Here is a 14,686-nt window from a genome sequence, read left to right on the forward strand (position 1 = left end):
AGGTGAAATGCATTTACGCACAGAGTGTGGGACTCTCCACAGGACTACCACTGTATAATTCCCGTCCCCCACAGGACTACCACTGTATAATTATGTCCTCGGCGAAGGATGTAGTCTACACCGACAGAGAGTTCCCCAGCGAAGGAAGTTCTCCCGACACCGACCATTCATGTTACGCCACCGGGACACTCGAATGAGTGCCGAGGTCGATCCGGTGATTTCGGTTGAAGCATAGCTTCCGGTTCACTGGCGCCCCGACGACTCGACTTCGGACTCGAAGGATCTAGCCTACACCGGCGAAGAATTCCCCGGCGATGGAAGTTCTCCCGTAACCGTCGCTTCCGATACCCGTGAACGGATCGATAGGCAGGATGCCTGAGTCGCTCCAATGATTCCGGTTGGAGGATGGCTTCCGGTTCGCTGGCGCCCCGAAGAGATCCATACCGGAGCTACGTCGCAATCTACTCGTATAATCCCCGGCGAAGGATTTGGACTACACCGACGGAAAAAAATTCCTGAATCGACGCTTGTTCGCTGATCCCTCTTTAGCGGCCGGCGGTCGCGGCTGCCTGTTGTTCTGCGCTCCAATTCCGCTGCAAGATGCCCGCGATCTGGGAGGTCGCGGTCGACACTGCGTTCCAGTTCTCCTCGCTGTGGCACATCCTCTGGACTAGGTTCTCTGGTGTAGTATCTCTGCCACATACATCCAGTAGACCATTCCTTTGTGTCGCAAATCGGGGACAGGCAAACAGGACGTGTTCTGCCGTGTCAAGCTCATTTGGGCAGCCAGGGCAAGCAGGAGATGCCGCGTGGCCGAACCTATGGAGGTACCACCTAAAACAACCGTGACCTGTGAGAAACTGCGTCAGGCCAAAGTTTACTTCGCCGTGGGGTCTGTCGATCCATCCGGAGACTCTTGGAATAAGCCGATATGTCCACCTGCCCTTGGTTGAGCTGTCCCATTTCCTTTGCCACTCGCGTAGGCAGGCTGCGTTGACAGTCCTACGGGCGTTCCTGTCACCCGCGTAACGTAGAACTCAGCGTCCTCCTTGATGAGCAGTCCAATAGGCATCATTTTTAATAGGCAGGCTGCGTCTCCAGATATCGTACGGCACGCACTGATCACGCAAAGACACATCAGTCTGTGCGTGCTCTCCAGCAATTTCGCATTGCGTTCCACCCGGAGTGCCGACGCCCATACCGGGCTGCCGTACATGAGGATCGAAACTGCCACTTCTGCCAGGAACCTGCGTTTGCTAGAACGCACCGGCGAGCTATTGGCCATCATTCGCGAGAGCGCCGCAATCGCCATTAAAGCACGTTTACCATATTTCACGTGCTTGCCGAAATTGAGCTTGTCGTCAAGCATCACACCCAATCGCTTCAGTGATCTCTTGGAGGGGATCATGCAATCACCAGCATGTGCCGACGCCTATTGCTCTGATTTTTCGTTGTTTACTACCATCATCTCTGTTTTATGATGCGCTAGTTGCAGTTTCCTGCTACGCAACCAGTCTTCCACCATACTGATCGAGTGTGATGCGCTCAGATCAACCTCTTCGATGGATTCTCCGTAGACTGCCAACGTGATGTCGTCCGCGAACCCGACTATCTTGACGCCCGTGGGGAGCCTCAACCTCAGTACGCCATCGTACATTCTAATCCACAGGAGCGGGCCTAGGATGGATCCCTGTGTTACTCCGGCCGTGATAGAAGTGCTGCGTAAGCCTTCCTCGCTCTTGTAAAGCAATACCCGGTTCTGAAAGTATCTGTCCAGAATCTTGTACAGCCCTTCTGGTACTCCCAGTCGAAGGAGTCCGAATTTCGACTGATAATTGGATCTTCGAAGACTGTACCCAGAAGATCGATCGTAGCGTTGGCTGTGTGGCACGGAGCGCCGTCTTGTTGGAACCAAATGGTGTCCAAGTCTTCCTCTTCAAGTAAAGGCAAGAACCAATCGGTAATCATGGCGCGGTAGCGCTCGTCATTGACCGTGGCGGCGGCTCCTGCTTCATTTTCGAAGAAAAATGGCCCTATGATACCGCCAGACCAAAATCCGCATAAAACCGTCACTCTCTGAGGATGCATCAGCTTCTCCATGATAACGTGCGGGTTTTCCGTCCCCCAGATGCGACAATTTTACTTATTAATATACCCGCCGAGATGAAAATGTGCCTCATCCGAGAAGATAATTTTTGGCACACATTCCGCAACATTACCATGATTTTCAAATTAAAACTGCACTATTTTTACGCATTCCTCAAGCGTATACACAACCATTTTCGATAGATGCCGATACAGGGTTGCTACGAAAAATTTTAAAATCGAAACGAGCGAAGTCGAAAACTGAAATATTCTTAAATATAATGTAAAAATCTGCATAAGTTTGTCATATAAACACAATAAATAAGTTTGCATACAACATGTTTGCTCAGCTTTTTCTTCTCGGTAAGAAGAATTTTAAGGTAGAGGATTTATTCTTTTCAATTTCAGTTTTAATTATTTGTCGCCTTCTGATTGGCGTTTGTGTTCAGTGCCTTCTCGTGTTGTCAGATTTTATTTTGAATGTCTTCCTTTTCCTCCTTATATTTTATCTTTTTATTGGAGCAGAGAAAAGCTGGAGTTAATTTTTGTTAAACCTGCTCTCCAGCAGGCATAAAACCTCCTAACCGTTTGCACAGATTATAATCATCCAAATGATACATTTCCTTTAATCTGGTGCTTCTATAGTATTTAAATCTAATCGGACTATAACATGAGGAACGACTTCTTGATAAATAAAAGTCGAACAAATTGAAACATTTGTTGAATATGCGGCATATGCTAGGAATAGGCTCGTTGATTCATAATTCATAAAGTTCTGACATAGGGAATCCGAAGAAAGCAATAGAATCGAATGTCTACTTGTAACAATTGCAATAGCTCGGAGCAATCGACTCGCGACTGAAGTAGGTCTGCCACAAAACTAGTCTTACAAACATCGTGACGGACAAATAATAAATCGAGACCAATCCCTTTGCCGCGTTCCTGACAACTCGGTAAGTTTAAAGGATGTCTCCATGGAAGACGCCGGAGAGCGAATCGGACAAATTTGCGTTGGATCGCTTCAATGGGTTGGATATCGTTTTGGTACTAAGGTAATTTTGGTATTTTTCACACACACACACACACTCGGTTCAAAAGAAAAAGTTGAAATAATGTTTTTTTTAATTTTCATTCTTCGATTATCTGATACCATTTAACGTATAACAAATAATTGTTCAATTAGATATCAACACCTGTTAGCACAAGATTCAACATGAAATATTAAATTTCTGCAAGTTTACAATCCGACTAGTTTACAATTAGCTAGCAGAGAAGTGTCTGCCTTTTTTTTGCACTGCTTGTGCAACTTGTGAAAGTAATGCCACTTTAATGTACGCTAGACGGACTAGACAGACTCGGGTATGTTCGCCGGTGTTGTGGATAAGTACTATCAGCAGCAGCACAGGACTTTGCCGTGCTTTGTTCATTTAGAAAGGCTTCAAATAGTAAATAGAAGCTCATTGCAGTCGGACAGTTTGCTGATGTCATCGTTGACTGCACACATCAAGCACCAGCCACTCGTCAATCGGCACAATCTGTGGCTGCATTTACAACTACAACTACGGTTATTGCTTCTTTGCATTTTTCCATCCTTTCGCCCATGCATTTTCTCGCCTTCCGTTGGCAGTCAACCACCTTGCTATATTGTTTTTCTCGTTTCCACACCTGACTGCTGATGATGATAGCGGCGACTCATTAGGTGCTACCATTACCCATTAGCAAAGAAAGGAAAAAGACCGAGAAAAAATAGCACTATCGAGTGTTGGTAACCCAGATCCGGACACGCCGATTGTTATAGCTGTCTCATCAACATCATGAGGTACCTTTTTTCCCCAGCTACAGCACCCGACGGAGAGAGATTTTACTTATCATCAGTAAATAAAACGAATTGTTCTACAGAAAAATAAGCATTGTTGCAATTCCATTCTGAATGAGTCGGGGTTTTTGAAATCACAAAGTGTTCGTTGTTTTCGACCGACGTAGAAATCAGGAACAGTGAAGTTCATATCGTTGACTTCTAGGAACGTGGATCGACAAATTTATGTACATAGCGTAGTTTGTCACAGATAGAAGTGTTTGTTTATATAGGAACACTAGCTAAACCTGCTTGCACAAATTGGTGTTGCTTGCATACGTGCGTAAATTCGAGTGCTCTGATCTTATCTTGAACAGCAGTACTTAGCCTCAAAGCAGAGGAAACTAGTCGCGATAAGATAAAATTGTTTAACAATGATTTCATTGTAGCAAAACACATCTGTAGTATTTTTATTTTGTACGAATTGTACAGGCATTTTGTCTTGCGAGTAAATTTTAGCTGGAATAATACCGTGAAATAAAATCTAATAAAAATCTAATTTTAAAATTTTTTTAATCCTATTTTCGAAGTATTAATTGCATCGTTGACATAACTCTACAACGTATTGAATTATTTTTGGTTGCTTTTAATGGTGAGGAACACGAAACCCAAAAAAAAACTTTTCTTGAATAAAATTTATAATTTTTATCCGTTTCAGTAATAAATTCCTTCAGGAAGTATGACATCAATGTACTTTTTGAACATGATTTTAATAAACACACAAAGAATTTAAAACATGGAGAGCAGTAATAAAGTAAACAAGTACAATTAACGGGTTTTAAACTCGCGAAACCCAACACAATCGTTTTAAAGGATGGCCACATTGAGTAAAACAAAACATACCGAAAATCCACTTGCCCAGTCTGAGCTCACTTGTTCACTACACTCTGTGAGTCACTCTGTAGCATGTGAGCCTGTGAGAAGGCAGAAAGAGGAGACGTCAAAACTCGAAGGAATCCAATATGGAGTAGACTTTCGTCATGTTTGGTCGTTCAACGGTATAATGTATCTACGTGCTTAGAAGCTATAAGACACAAATTCTCTGTTGGAAACTTACCTTTAATGTAAAATTGTTGAATATGCACCAAACATGTTAATATTGCATGTTGAAACGATGTTTCAGTTGGCGCCAGTCAAAGATGGCGAACTCAGTTTTTTATGTTGAAACTCAAATTTAACGCAATTATTATGTATGTAATGTTTACGTCGCCGTTTTCGTCTATATCTGAGCGGTTTCCAACCACCAATATACTTCAATCTACTGATTCTTCTCCTCTTCTGTATTGTTTTTCCTCTTCTTTTTCAACACCACACAGATACTGCAGAGATCAGGCAATCACTTTTGTCTGTTTTCTGATCCCAAATTACACCATTCACACTCGCGCGTTCCGTTCTTTTTTTTACTTTATGTCTAATACACCACAAATCCTTTAAAAAATCAATTATTCGAATAAATTATTGCCAATAGTGACGAATTTATTAAGAACATTCAATTGCTTTTCACTCACTCGTCTTCTAGACAAATTACCATCCATTCCGATAATATTTCAGGCAATCGAATATACATTACACAACGCACTTTGAATCAACGGCAATGTGCGAAAATATTTGCTCTGGAATAAATGGCACAATTTGATCCACTATGAATTCATTCACAAAATTTACTCAATAGATCGCGACATACTATTGACTACATTGAATTTTACTGTACTGTGAAACAGATTGGATTAGTATCGCTACACTGTCTAGTTTACGTGTATATGAGCCTTGCCTCGGATTTGATCATCAGTCAGCGTTGCCAGCTAACATTAAGACAATTATTATATTTTATTATTTCACCTTATCATTAGATACTTTTTTATACAAAACGTCAACACACTGACAAGTTTAAAAAAAAAGTCGTTACATTAGTTACATAGATTCGAAAACTATATTTTATTAATAGCGAATCAATTTGCCTACACCGTTTGTCAAGTTCAAGCTACTGGTTTAAAGATCAAACTAACGAATTACTAATACAAAAATATGTGTTCAGAAAACAATCTTCAGAAATTTTATTTCATTATTTCATATCAATGTTTCGGTTTGGCTGGAAAAAAAACATCGGAAGAATTCAGATTTATTCATATCCATTTAAAAAAAATTCGATAAATACCGACAGAACAATCAATAGACAATTCGAACATAAAAAAGAAAGATGGATATGACGACTCGATAAAAATGAATGAAAATTAAAAATAAAACATCGATAGGATCCAATCCAATTTTCATCCAAAGAAACTGACAACACTGTTTGACCAACGAAGCAGTCATCACTTTTTCGCTGCCATTAAATTTTTCGCTATGAACCGAACCCCGAGGCAATCAAGATTGGAAACGTAGAGAAAAATATCTTATTTTTCATTAGCAATTTTTCGTACTTATCACTCACTGTAAGTAAATTCGTGTAGTGCAACTGCTCCACAAAACACTGTGTATCGTTTTCTGAATCAATCGGCCACGAATCAGCGAATTCGCAAGCAGTTTTTCACTTTTGGAAAATTCACTCTCAACATTGAGATTTGGTTTCTTCTATAACCACACAATCGGCAGTAGCCCACCTTCTTCTCTGACTGGCTTCTTTCGACGAGTGAGGTCCGATGGATTTTGGAAATCGGTTAGCTTTCTCACTCGTGCTAAGCAACTGCAAACGCACACATCAGCACAAATAAACAGGACTATGTGTGAAAGAGAAGACGATTGCGAAAAATTGAACGAAATTCGACGAGACATAACAAACGACCGATCAAAGCAACTGATGCGGCTTTTACTGTTCAGCAGTATGAAAGAGCGAGACCGCCGAAAAGACAAACAAGATAAGAAAATATATTCAACGAAAACGCATTCCAGCAAGAAAACAATTTAGTATATTTTGTTATCAAGAAAAGTTTAATGGACTTCCAGTGTGATTCAACACGCAACAAAACACTTTTTTGTACTTTCACCCAATAGGGAGTTGCTTACGGAAACTTATGGTGTTTTTACTTGCTGCGTTTTTACCAACTGCTATCAAATGTATGGATGTGGAAGTAATTAGGGTTGAAACTGGGTTAGTTTTTACTTCAAGCGAAAACGGCATTCATATGAAAGCAGCTGGCCAACACGAATTTTTTAAACTTTTGATTAAAATTTGACATTTAGAAAAGTATTTTTATCGAGTACTAAAATTTACCTATAAATATGACCCACTTCAAAAGTTGACAAGAAAGTTATTTGAATTTATTTTGCACTGAAAATTGAATGATTACAAGCAATATAATAATTGAAATACAGCGAACTAAAGAAAAACCACAAAAAAAAAACAGATATACAGGATAGCTTTTGAGCTGATTGTTATTTTTGTTTCATTCAGTGTGGTGATTCATTGCAGATGTCACCGAAATACAGGATTGAATTTAAAGCATTTCTGTTCAAGGTTGGCAAGCGGAGCAGTTTGAAGATTATTGCTACGAACATTATTGAATATGATATATGTTGTTTATAAAAATCAGAATAACATCCAGATAAAATAGACAAACACAACAGCGACGACACGACCTGCCACTCGACTATTAAAACTGTATCGCAAATTTAACTACCCCTCAGTAACTGGTAATGTCAAAACGAAATCGCTTGAAAAAATGTTGGAACTGGCAACACAAGTTGGTAAATTATTGATTTTGAATAACAGTTACCAGTAGCCTTGGTAACTACATAAGGAATGTAAACAAAAACAAGAGATTCTCACTTAAAACGAAACCACTGAGTGTAGTTGGCCCGCTGGCAGGTATTAAATTTATTATTAGGTTTTGCACGATGACGACACAAATGAACTGCCGATGAATCAAGTTCATCTTTGACAGTTGCCGTGTACTTGTTTTGTTTTGCGACTGCAAGTTAAAAATTGAAAAAATGACGAAAAAGTGCCTGTTAAAAACGTATTCCACAGTGAAAATAACTAAAAAGATTGCCCTGTATGTGATTCCAGCATCAAGGAGCGATATATGTATAAATCTGTTGAGTGTGAGGCGACTTGCAATTTTTACATTCGAACGACGAACTTCTGATGAACTTTTAAACTGTAAACAAGTACACGTCGACTGTCAAAAAAAGTTCATTCTGTTCATTTTTGTGAGGTTATGTCATGTTCGTGCAAAACCTAATTTCAGAGACTTTTGAGTCATTTTGGCTTATTTTTTTTTTAATTTGTATCTTTTTTTAATGTACTGGAACAATTTCGTCGCTGCCACAGAGAGGAAGACTTTTATCATTTCATATTCATAGCTAGAAAGTTGTATTGTCGGGTGGTAGTGAATGATTTGCCTATGGGTAAATTTACAGCGCGCAACTGTGTTTGGAACTCGAAATAATGCGAATTAGGAACATAAAAAAATTGTTTTATGCAACTATCGTAAATAATGTTTTTAATTGAATAAAGTTTACTCGTAGAAAAAGGACATACAAACGAAAATAAAAGTAACATGATATTGAAAGAATCGGTTGTCTTTTTCTGACAAAATCAAAATGAAAATAATTATTTAAAAGCAAAAGTTATTAAAGCATGAAATAAAAATACATATATTTTGAAAATAATTCAAGAATATCTTAATTTTTTTTATTACCACTAGCGTTTTTGAGAAGTCGAAAGTGTTTCTCACTGCAATTTATTGTTAATTTCGTTTGGTATTCCGTGGACATGTCTTACGATCGTTTTTCAGAAATGAAGTGAACAATCAACTAAATTATGTATATCTGGCTTAAATTAACATTACTGTTCGTAGGAAACGAATAGAAAGATACTGGATCTTCTTCACGACTGAAACACCCAGCAACGCAACAATGTCTTCCCATTATCGAAAATGTTTTCCTGACCTATCAAAACTAATCATTGCATGCTGCCACTGCAATTCTCTATGACTAACAAAATTCATATTTAAAAATGAAAGAAATGATCCGTAAAAACATGGTAACTATCACATAGCAACTATTCAACAAACTGGAAGATTACGCTACAAAAAGAATCATGAATATTCGGACTTCTGTGTATAATATCACAAGATCATTGTATAATTTAGAAAATATAAATATATTTTCTACATAGATACGGTAATTACGATATACGATCAAAACCTACATAGTAATTATTAATTGTATATAATAACAAAAACAGTGGAAGTAATCATCTTGAAACCGCTTTAGTTTCCGTGCAAAATGTCGCATTTCCTCACTCTGGCTGGTTTGGTAACCGTGGAACTGCAGGATAATGACTTGTTAAACTGCTCTATTTGTTTGCCCATGTCCAGAAGCATTTTCGAAGTCGGCGAAAGAATGTTAACTGCAAATAGAAAATTTTTATTTAATAATAAAACTCAAGCACTCACCTGCACTCAGCTTCATCATAATTTACATCGATGATGATTAAAATTATTTAGTTGCTCTCCGGAATTCACTAAATAACCGGAAAAGACACAAAAATAAAATCGGTGGAATTATTCCACAACAATTTCAAACTGTTTGTTTATTTATTCTGGTGCTCCTTGGTAACTAGTTCATAGCAACCTAAACAGTGTTGCTCGAAAAGTTAGTTTTTGTCATTTTCAAGGGGTCGCTATATTTATGGTAACTGGTGGTAAATCGCTCACGAACACTTTTTATTCCGATTTTTCTTCGGAGTGTCTGGTCGTGTCGTCGACAACAGTCTATGTGTGGAAAAAATCGAATTTCTTATATTAATAGGTGAAGTATTTAGATAACCTCATTATAGATCTCGTAAAAAAACAAACCATTGATTTTACAGCATAAACAATTGATTCACAATTAGATATATGGGTTATAATACATTTTATTGTATTTCGACAAGATTTTTTTCATTTCAAACGATTCTCTATATTGTTTTTTCGATTCTACAATAGAATTTATTGCACACATGGTGTTTCAAACAATATGCAAACCGACGACACGACCTGCCACTCGTCTATCTAAACTGTATCGAAAATTTAACCACCCCTCAGTAACTGGTAGTGTCAAAACGAAGTTGCTTGAAAATCTATTAAAACTGGCAACAAAATTCGAAAACTGTTGATTTTAGATAACAGTTACCAGAACCATGGCTACGTATGTCTTTTTAATGGAACGTACTATATGAACAATCTCAAAACAAAAACAAATTGTTTCTGTGAACCAGAAGAAATGCGGATTTCTGTGAACCAAAAAAAAAAATAGGACCAGCTTAGCATTGACCTTCGCCCAAAACACCTCGAAAAGGCAAACATATAGCAGCTATTTGACTAGATGTGCGTAGCGCAGGGTGAACTGGCGGTAGAAATTCGGGGCACGGATTGATTAGAAAAAAGTTGCTAGCAGGGCATATTCGCTCGTACTAGCTATGAATCATCAATTTACCTAGGACATTAACTCTATTTTAACCTCCATTGTAGATGAAATACTTCGGTATAAATGAATCCGTTGGTCTTATTTCGCTCGCCGAGAAAAGCGAAGAAAATTCGTATGCGGAAAATCCCTATTCGGAACATCTTGTTATCGTGACTGATCGCGAATCACATCAGCTGATCATCGAAGCGCGCGAGCTAATGAAGTAGATTTTGTGCGTTAACGTATTCAAACCGGGAACTCAAGCGGAGGTTCTGATCCTGCAGGAAACCCTTAATCACGACTAAATAGTCGAAATGATTGGACCTCCTATATAAGATGATACGGAACGTGATTTCGTGAATCACGCCGATCGATGCGTCTATCTCTATTGAAGCTACTGTCAAGCGTGTACCGGTCATAGTGGCCGTATTGTGGAGGATAGCGATCGTACACGTTCTACCCTAAATAACCGTCGTACCGGGAAATTGGAGCGCCATTCTACCGAACGAGAATTACGGCACCTATGTTTGAATCAGGGCGCGGGCTGGCCTAGACACATTCGAGAATTCAATCCTGACCGTCGGGAAAATTTTTTTTTTTGTATCCGTATTCTACATCATTACCGTTAGAACATTAAAAAACGCTCGATCGATAAATTGTTTATATTTCTCGATCACGAATTTGACTTTTTACGAAACCATTTGCAACTCCTGTCTTTGCGAGTCCACCACCGCATGCAGCTAGAAAATGTTGACTGGTTATCATTTCCATTGCGTACAATGGAAAGATGACCTTCTTTGGATTTCACAGTAGAAGTTACTGAAATATTGAACAGAATCTGTAAAAATGTGTACCATTCGCGTATCTTTTGCGTTTTTTAAAAATTGTTTGTTTATTTACTTTGGAGCTCCTTGGTAACTAATTCGTAGCAACATAAACAGTGTTGCTCAAGAAGATTATTTTTATCATTATCAAGGGGTCGTTATATTTGCGGTAACTGGCGGTGAATCATTAACAGACAGTTTCATTGCCAATTTTTCTTCGGAGTGCCTGGTCGTGTCGTCGTGCAAACTGTACAGTTGATTGTTTTCCAAGAAAACATGTATGAGAAAATTTTATGATTTGAATTGTTACGATACTAAACATCCTATACATTCAATTGTAAAACCATGTTCACAATTAATCGAATTATTCAATATTTGTCAATGGTCAAAGCAAAATTGTGGAAGGTTTTGTAACAGCAAATCGTATTGTTTTTTCTATAATATTTTTAATTCGGGCGATGTGTTTCATTCAAAAGCTTCGCTAAGGAAAAATGCTTCCCGACGAATCTTGTGTTCTGTTTGTTGGTATAACAGAATCTAACTCGCAAAATTTATCATCTTCCAGACTGATTGATTATCCTTCGTTGTCTTAAAACTTGAAAGCTTTTTTCATCGGTTAACTTGCTTGCCGCATGGAAGACTGGGATTTGAGATATGCTTATGATATCTTAAGACCTTTCATTTGAATCTAAGTTTGTAAAAATCGGTTCAGCCATATCCGAGAAAAGTGAGTGACATTATTTTTCACATTTTTGGTAAAAAAATTGAAATTCTGGAATCGGAAGTCAGATCTAAATGGAACTTTCAGGAACTTTGTACCATAAGACTTTTCATTTGAATAAGTGTGTGTGTGAATGACAATATTTGTCACACACACAGATATTTGTTAAGTTTGTCGAGCTGAATCGAATGGTATATGACATTTGGCCCTTCGGGTCTCGGTTCAAAAGACGGTTTTCACAGTGATTGTATCAAATACAAATTATAATACGGAATGCTTCGACAAATTTTCAAGGACACATTTTGCATCGTGCGGTACACTGTCATGATACACTGTCAGAGTGACAATGTACTTTAACGAATTTTCTATAAAACTAGCAACACTGAAGGGTAAGAACAAGTTCACTATAGTTACTGTTTATTATAGTGAAAAATAAATAAACAAACAGTTTTTATCTGATAATCAAGATTACAAGCGAAATGTAATGTCGTTTTCGTTTTTAAATTGCACTACACCGGTGTAGCGAAAGCTGCACCTAAGCCGTTCGTTTTTACCAATTGCACTACACCAGTGCTACACTTTTTCTGCACCGATACCTCTGGTGTAGCACTCATCAAAAATTTGGTGTAGCTCTGTGCAATGGAATTGTTAATTGTAGTCAATGGTTACTGTTTATGTATTCGTCATTTTCGTTCGTTTATTCATGCCTCAGTGTAGCACTGCACCGGTGTAGTTCAAATTAAAAACGAAAACGCCATAAGTTAAACAATAATCTAGAATGGTTAAGCTACCATGAATATTTTAGGTTGAAACGAACTGGTAAATATGTTTAACACTCTGCGTTCGCACATTAGTTATAGGAGGAGCCGCGTGGTTGATCATGAATCATTGTAACGGGCGTTTTTTGTTGTTGTTGTATACCATGCGTCTCCATATTTCAAATGAAGGAGCCGCACGGAATAAATAGATCCCACATCTAAGTGAACGACTTCTACAGTTAAAAGTGGAGTAAAATAATGATATGCAAAATCGAGACATGGTTCACTACTAGTTTTCTGTTTATTGCCAGTTACACCAATGTACTGTGAAGGTAATTCATATCGTGATTAATAGAACTAGCGGATTGTATATTCGATTGTATTGATATTTGTAGATTCGTGGGTGTTTGTGTTCATTTTTCATCTTCTGTGCTAGTGCCGGCGATATTTAGACTGATTGTTGCAGTTTAATACAGCAACGATAAACATAAACAAACAAGTTTGTTTTGCACCGTAGCAACTAGCATAAAGCGTTGCCAGAAACGCAAGGCTAACTTGTTCGTGTTGCGATTAAAACATTGGCGGTTCGTTTGTATGGGACTTAGGGGTATTATTTTTTGTATTTGATTGTATAGCGTTTCTGTATGACAAAGGCAAAAAAAAGCACTATATGACAGACTGGGTGTTTTTGATAGGGTAACGTGGTGCCAACATGACATATGCGAGTACTGTTCCAACTAAATCAACATTCAAAATTACCATTAAAAGGGTTAAAGAATCCAATTTAAGTGTCCTGTCTTCCATCTTTTTTTATTCGACTTCTTTTGATATTCGTCTATCCTGCATGTACATACAAAAACGAATTTGTTAAGTTTGTCGAGCTGAATCGAATGGTATATGACATTTGGCCCTTCGGGTCTCGGTTCAAAAGACGGTTTTCACAGTGATTGTATCAAATACAAATTATAATACGGAATGCTTCGACAAATTTTCAAGGACACATTTTGCATCGTGCGGTACACTGTCATGATACACTGTCAGAGTGACAATGTACTTTAACGAATTTTCTATAAAACTAGCAACACTGAAGGGTAAGAACAAGTTCACTATAGTTACTGTTTATTATAGTGAAAAATAAATAAACAAACAGTTTCTATCTGATAATCAAGATTACAAGCGAAATGTAATGTCGTTTTCGTTTTTAAATTGCACTACACCGGTGTAGCGAAAGCTGCACCTAAGCCGTTCGTTTTTACCAATTGCACTACACCAGTGCTACACTTTTTCTGCACCGATACCTCTGGTGTAGCACTCATCAAAAGTTTGGTGTAGCTCTTTGCAATGGAATTGTTAATTGTAGTCAATGGTTACTGTTTATGTATTCGTCATTTTTGTTCGTTTATTCATGCCTCAGTGTAGCACTGCACCGGTGTAGTTCAAATTAAAAACGAAAACGCCATAAGTTAAACAATAATCTAGAATGGTTAAGCTACCATGAATATTTTAGGTTGAAACGAACTGGTAAATATGTTTAACACTCTGCGTTCGCACATTAGTTATAGGAGGAGCCGCGTGGTTGATCATGAATCATTGTAACGGGCGTTTTTTGTTGTTGTTGTATACCATGCGTCTTTATTTCATATGAAGGAGCCGCACGGAATAAATAGATCCCACGACGACACGACCAGGCACTCCGAAGAAAAACTGACAAGGAAATTGTCCGTTAACGATTCACCGCCAGTTACCGCAAATATAGCGACCCCTTGATAATGATGAAAATAACCTTTTCGAGCAACACTGTTTAAGTTTTCCAGAATCTAGTTACCAAGGATCCCCAGAGTAAATAAACAAACAATTTTAAACGCAAAAGATACGAGAAAGCATTTTTCACAGATTTTGTTAAAATATAGCATAAAATATCTGCGTGTATTTCAAGAATAGAATCAGTGACTTCTACATGAAAATTTAATGAAGGGTAACTTTCCATTGTATGCAATTCAAATGCTAATCAGTCAACATGTTCTAGTTTCAGGCGTCTCAAAGACGGGAGTTG

General features: G+C 38.2%; 2 protein-coding genes across 13 annotated transcripts in view; both read right to left on the reverse strand.

The window, feature by feature from the left end:
• Positions 1 to 6,611, reverse strand: part of LOC131438963 (serine/threonine-protein kinase 10) — a 90,430-nt gene extending 83,819 nt beyond the window's left edge. For 7 of the 12 annotated variants that reach the window (XR_009231029.1, XR_009231028.1, XR_009231027.1 and 4 more), the window contains exons 1-2: positions 6,372 to 6,583; positions 4,998 to 5,368 (exon numbers count right to left, since the gene is read on the reverse strand). The gene's annotated coding sequence lies outside the window, so the exon portion shown is untranslated. Of the gene's footprint in view, positions 1 to 4,783; positions 4,855 to 4,997; positions 5,443 to 5,624; positions 5,651 to 6,360 lie in introns of those variants that run through there. The other 5 variants (XR_009231026.1, XR_009231022.1, XR_009231024.1 and 2 more) reach the window with 5 other exon arrangements.
• LOC131433838 (uncharacterized) lies at positions 546 to 1,369 on the reverse strand. Its single transcript, XM_058600443.1, has 3 exons — positions 1,248 to 1,369; positions 882 to 1,205; positions 546 to 819 (listed from the first exon to the last, which is right to left on the reverse strand). The coding sequence occupies exons 1-3, from the start codon at positions 1,367 to 1,369 to the stop codon at positions 546 to 548; spliced, it is 720 nt and encodes a 239-aa protein (XP_058456426.1).
• Positions 6,612 to 14,686: the final 8,075 nt, after the last annotated feature.

Source organism: Malaya genurostris, chromosome 3 (assembly GCF_030247185.1).
Source record: "Malaya genurostris strain Urasoe2022 chromosome 3, Malgen_1.1, whole genome shotgun sequence".
In the NCBI taxonomy this organism is placed as follows: Eukaryota; Metazoa; Arthropoda; class Insecta; order Diptera; family Culicidae; genus Malaya; species Malaya genurostris.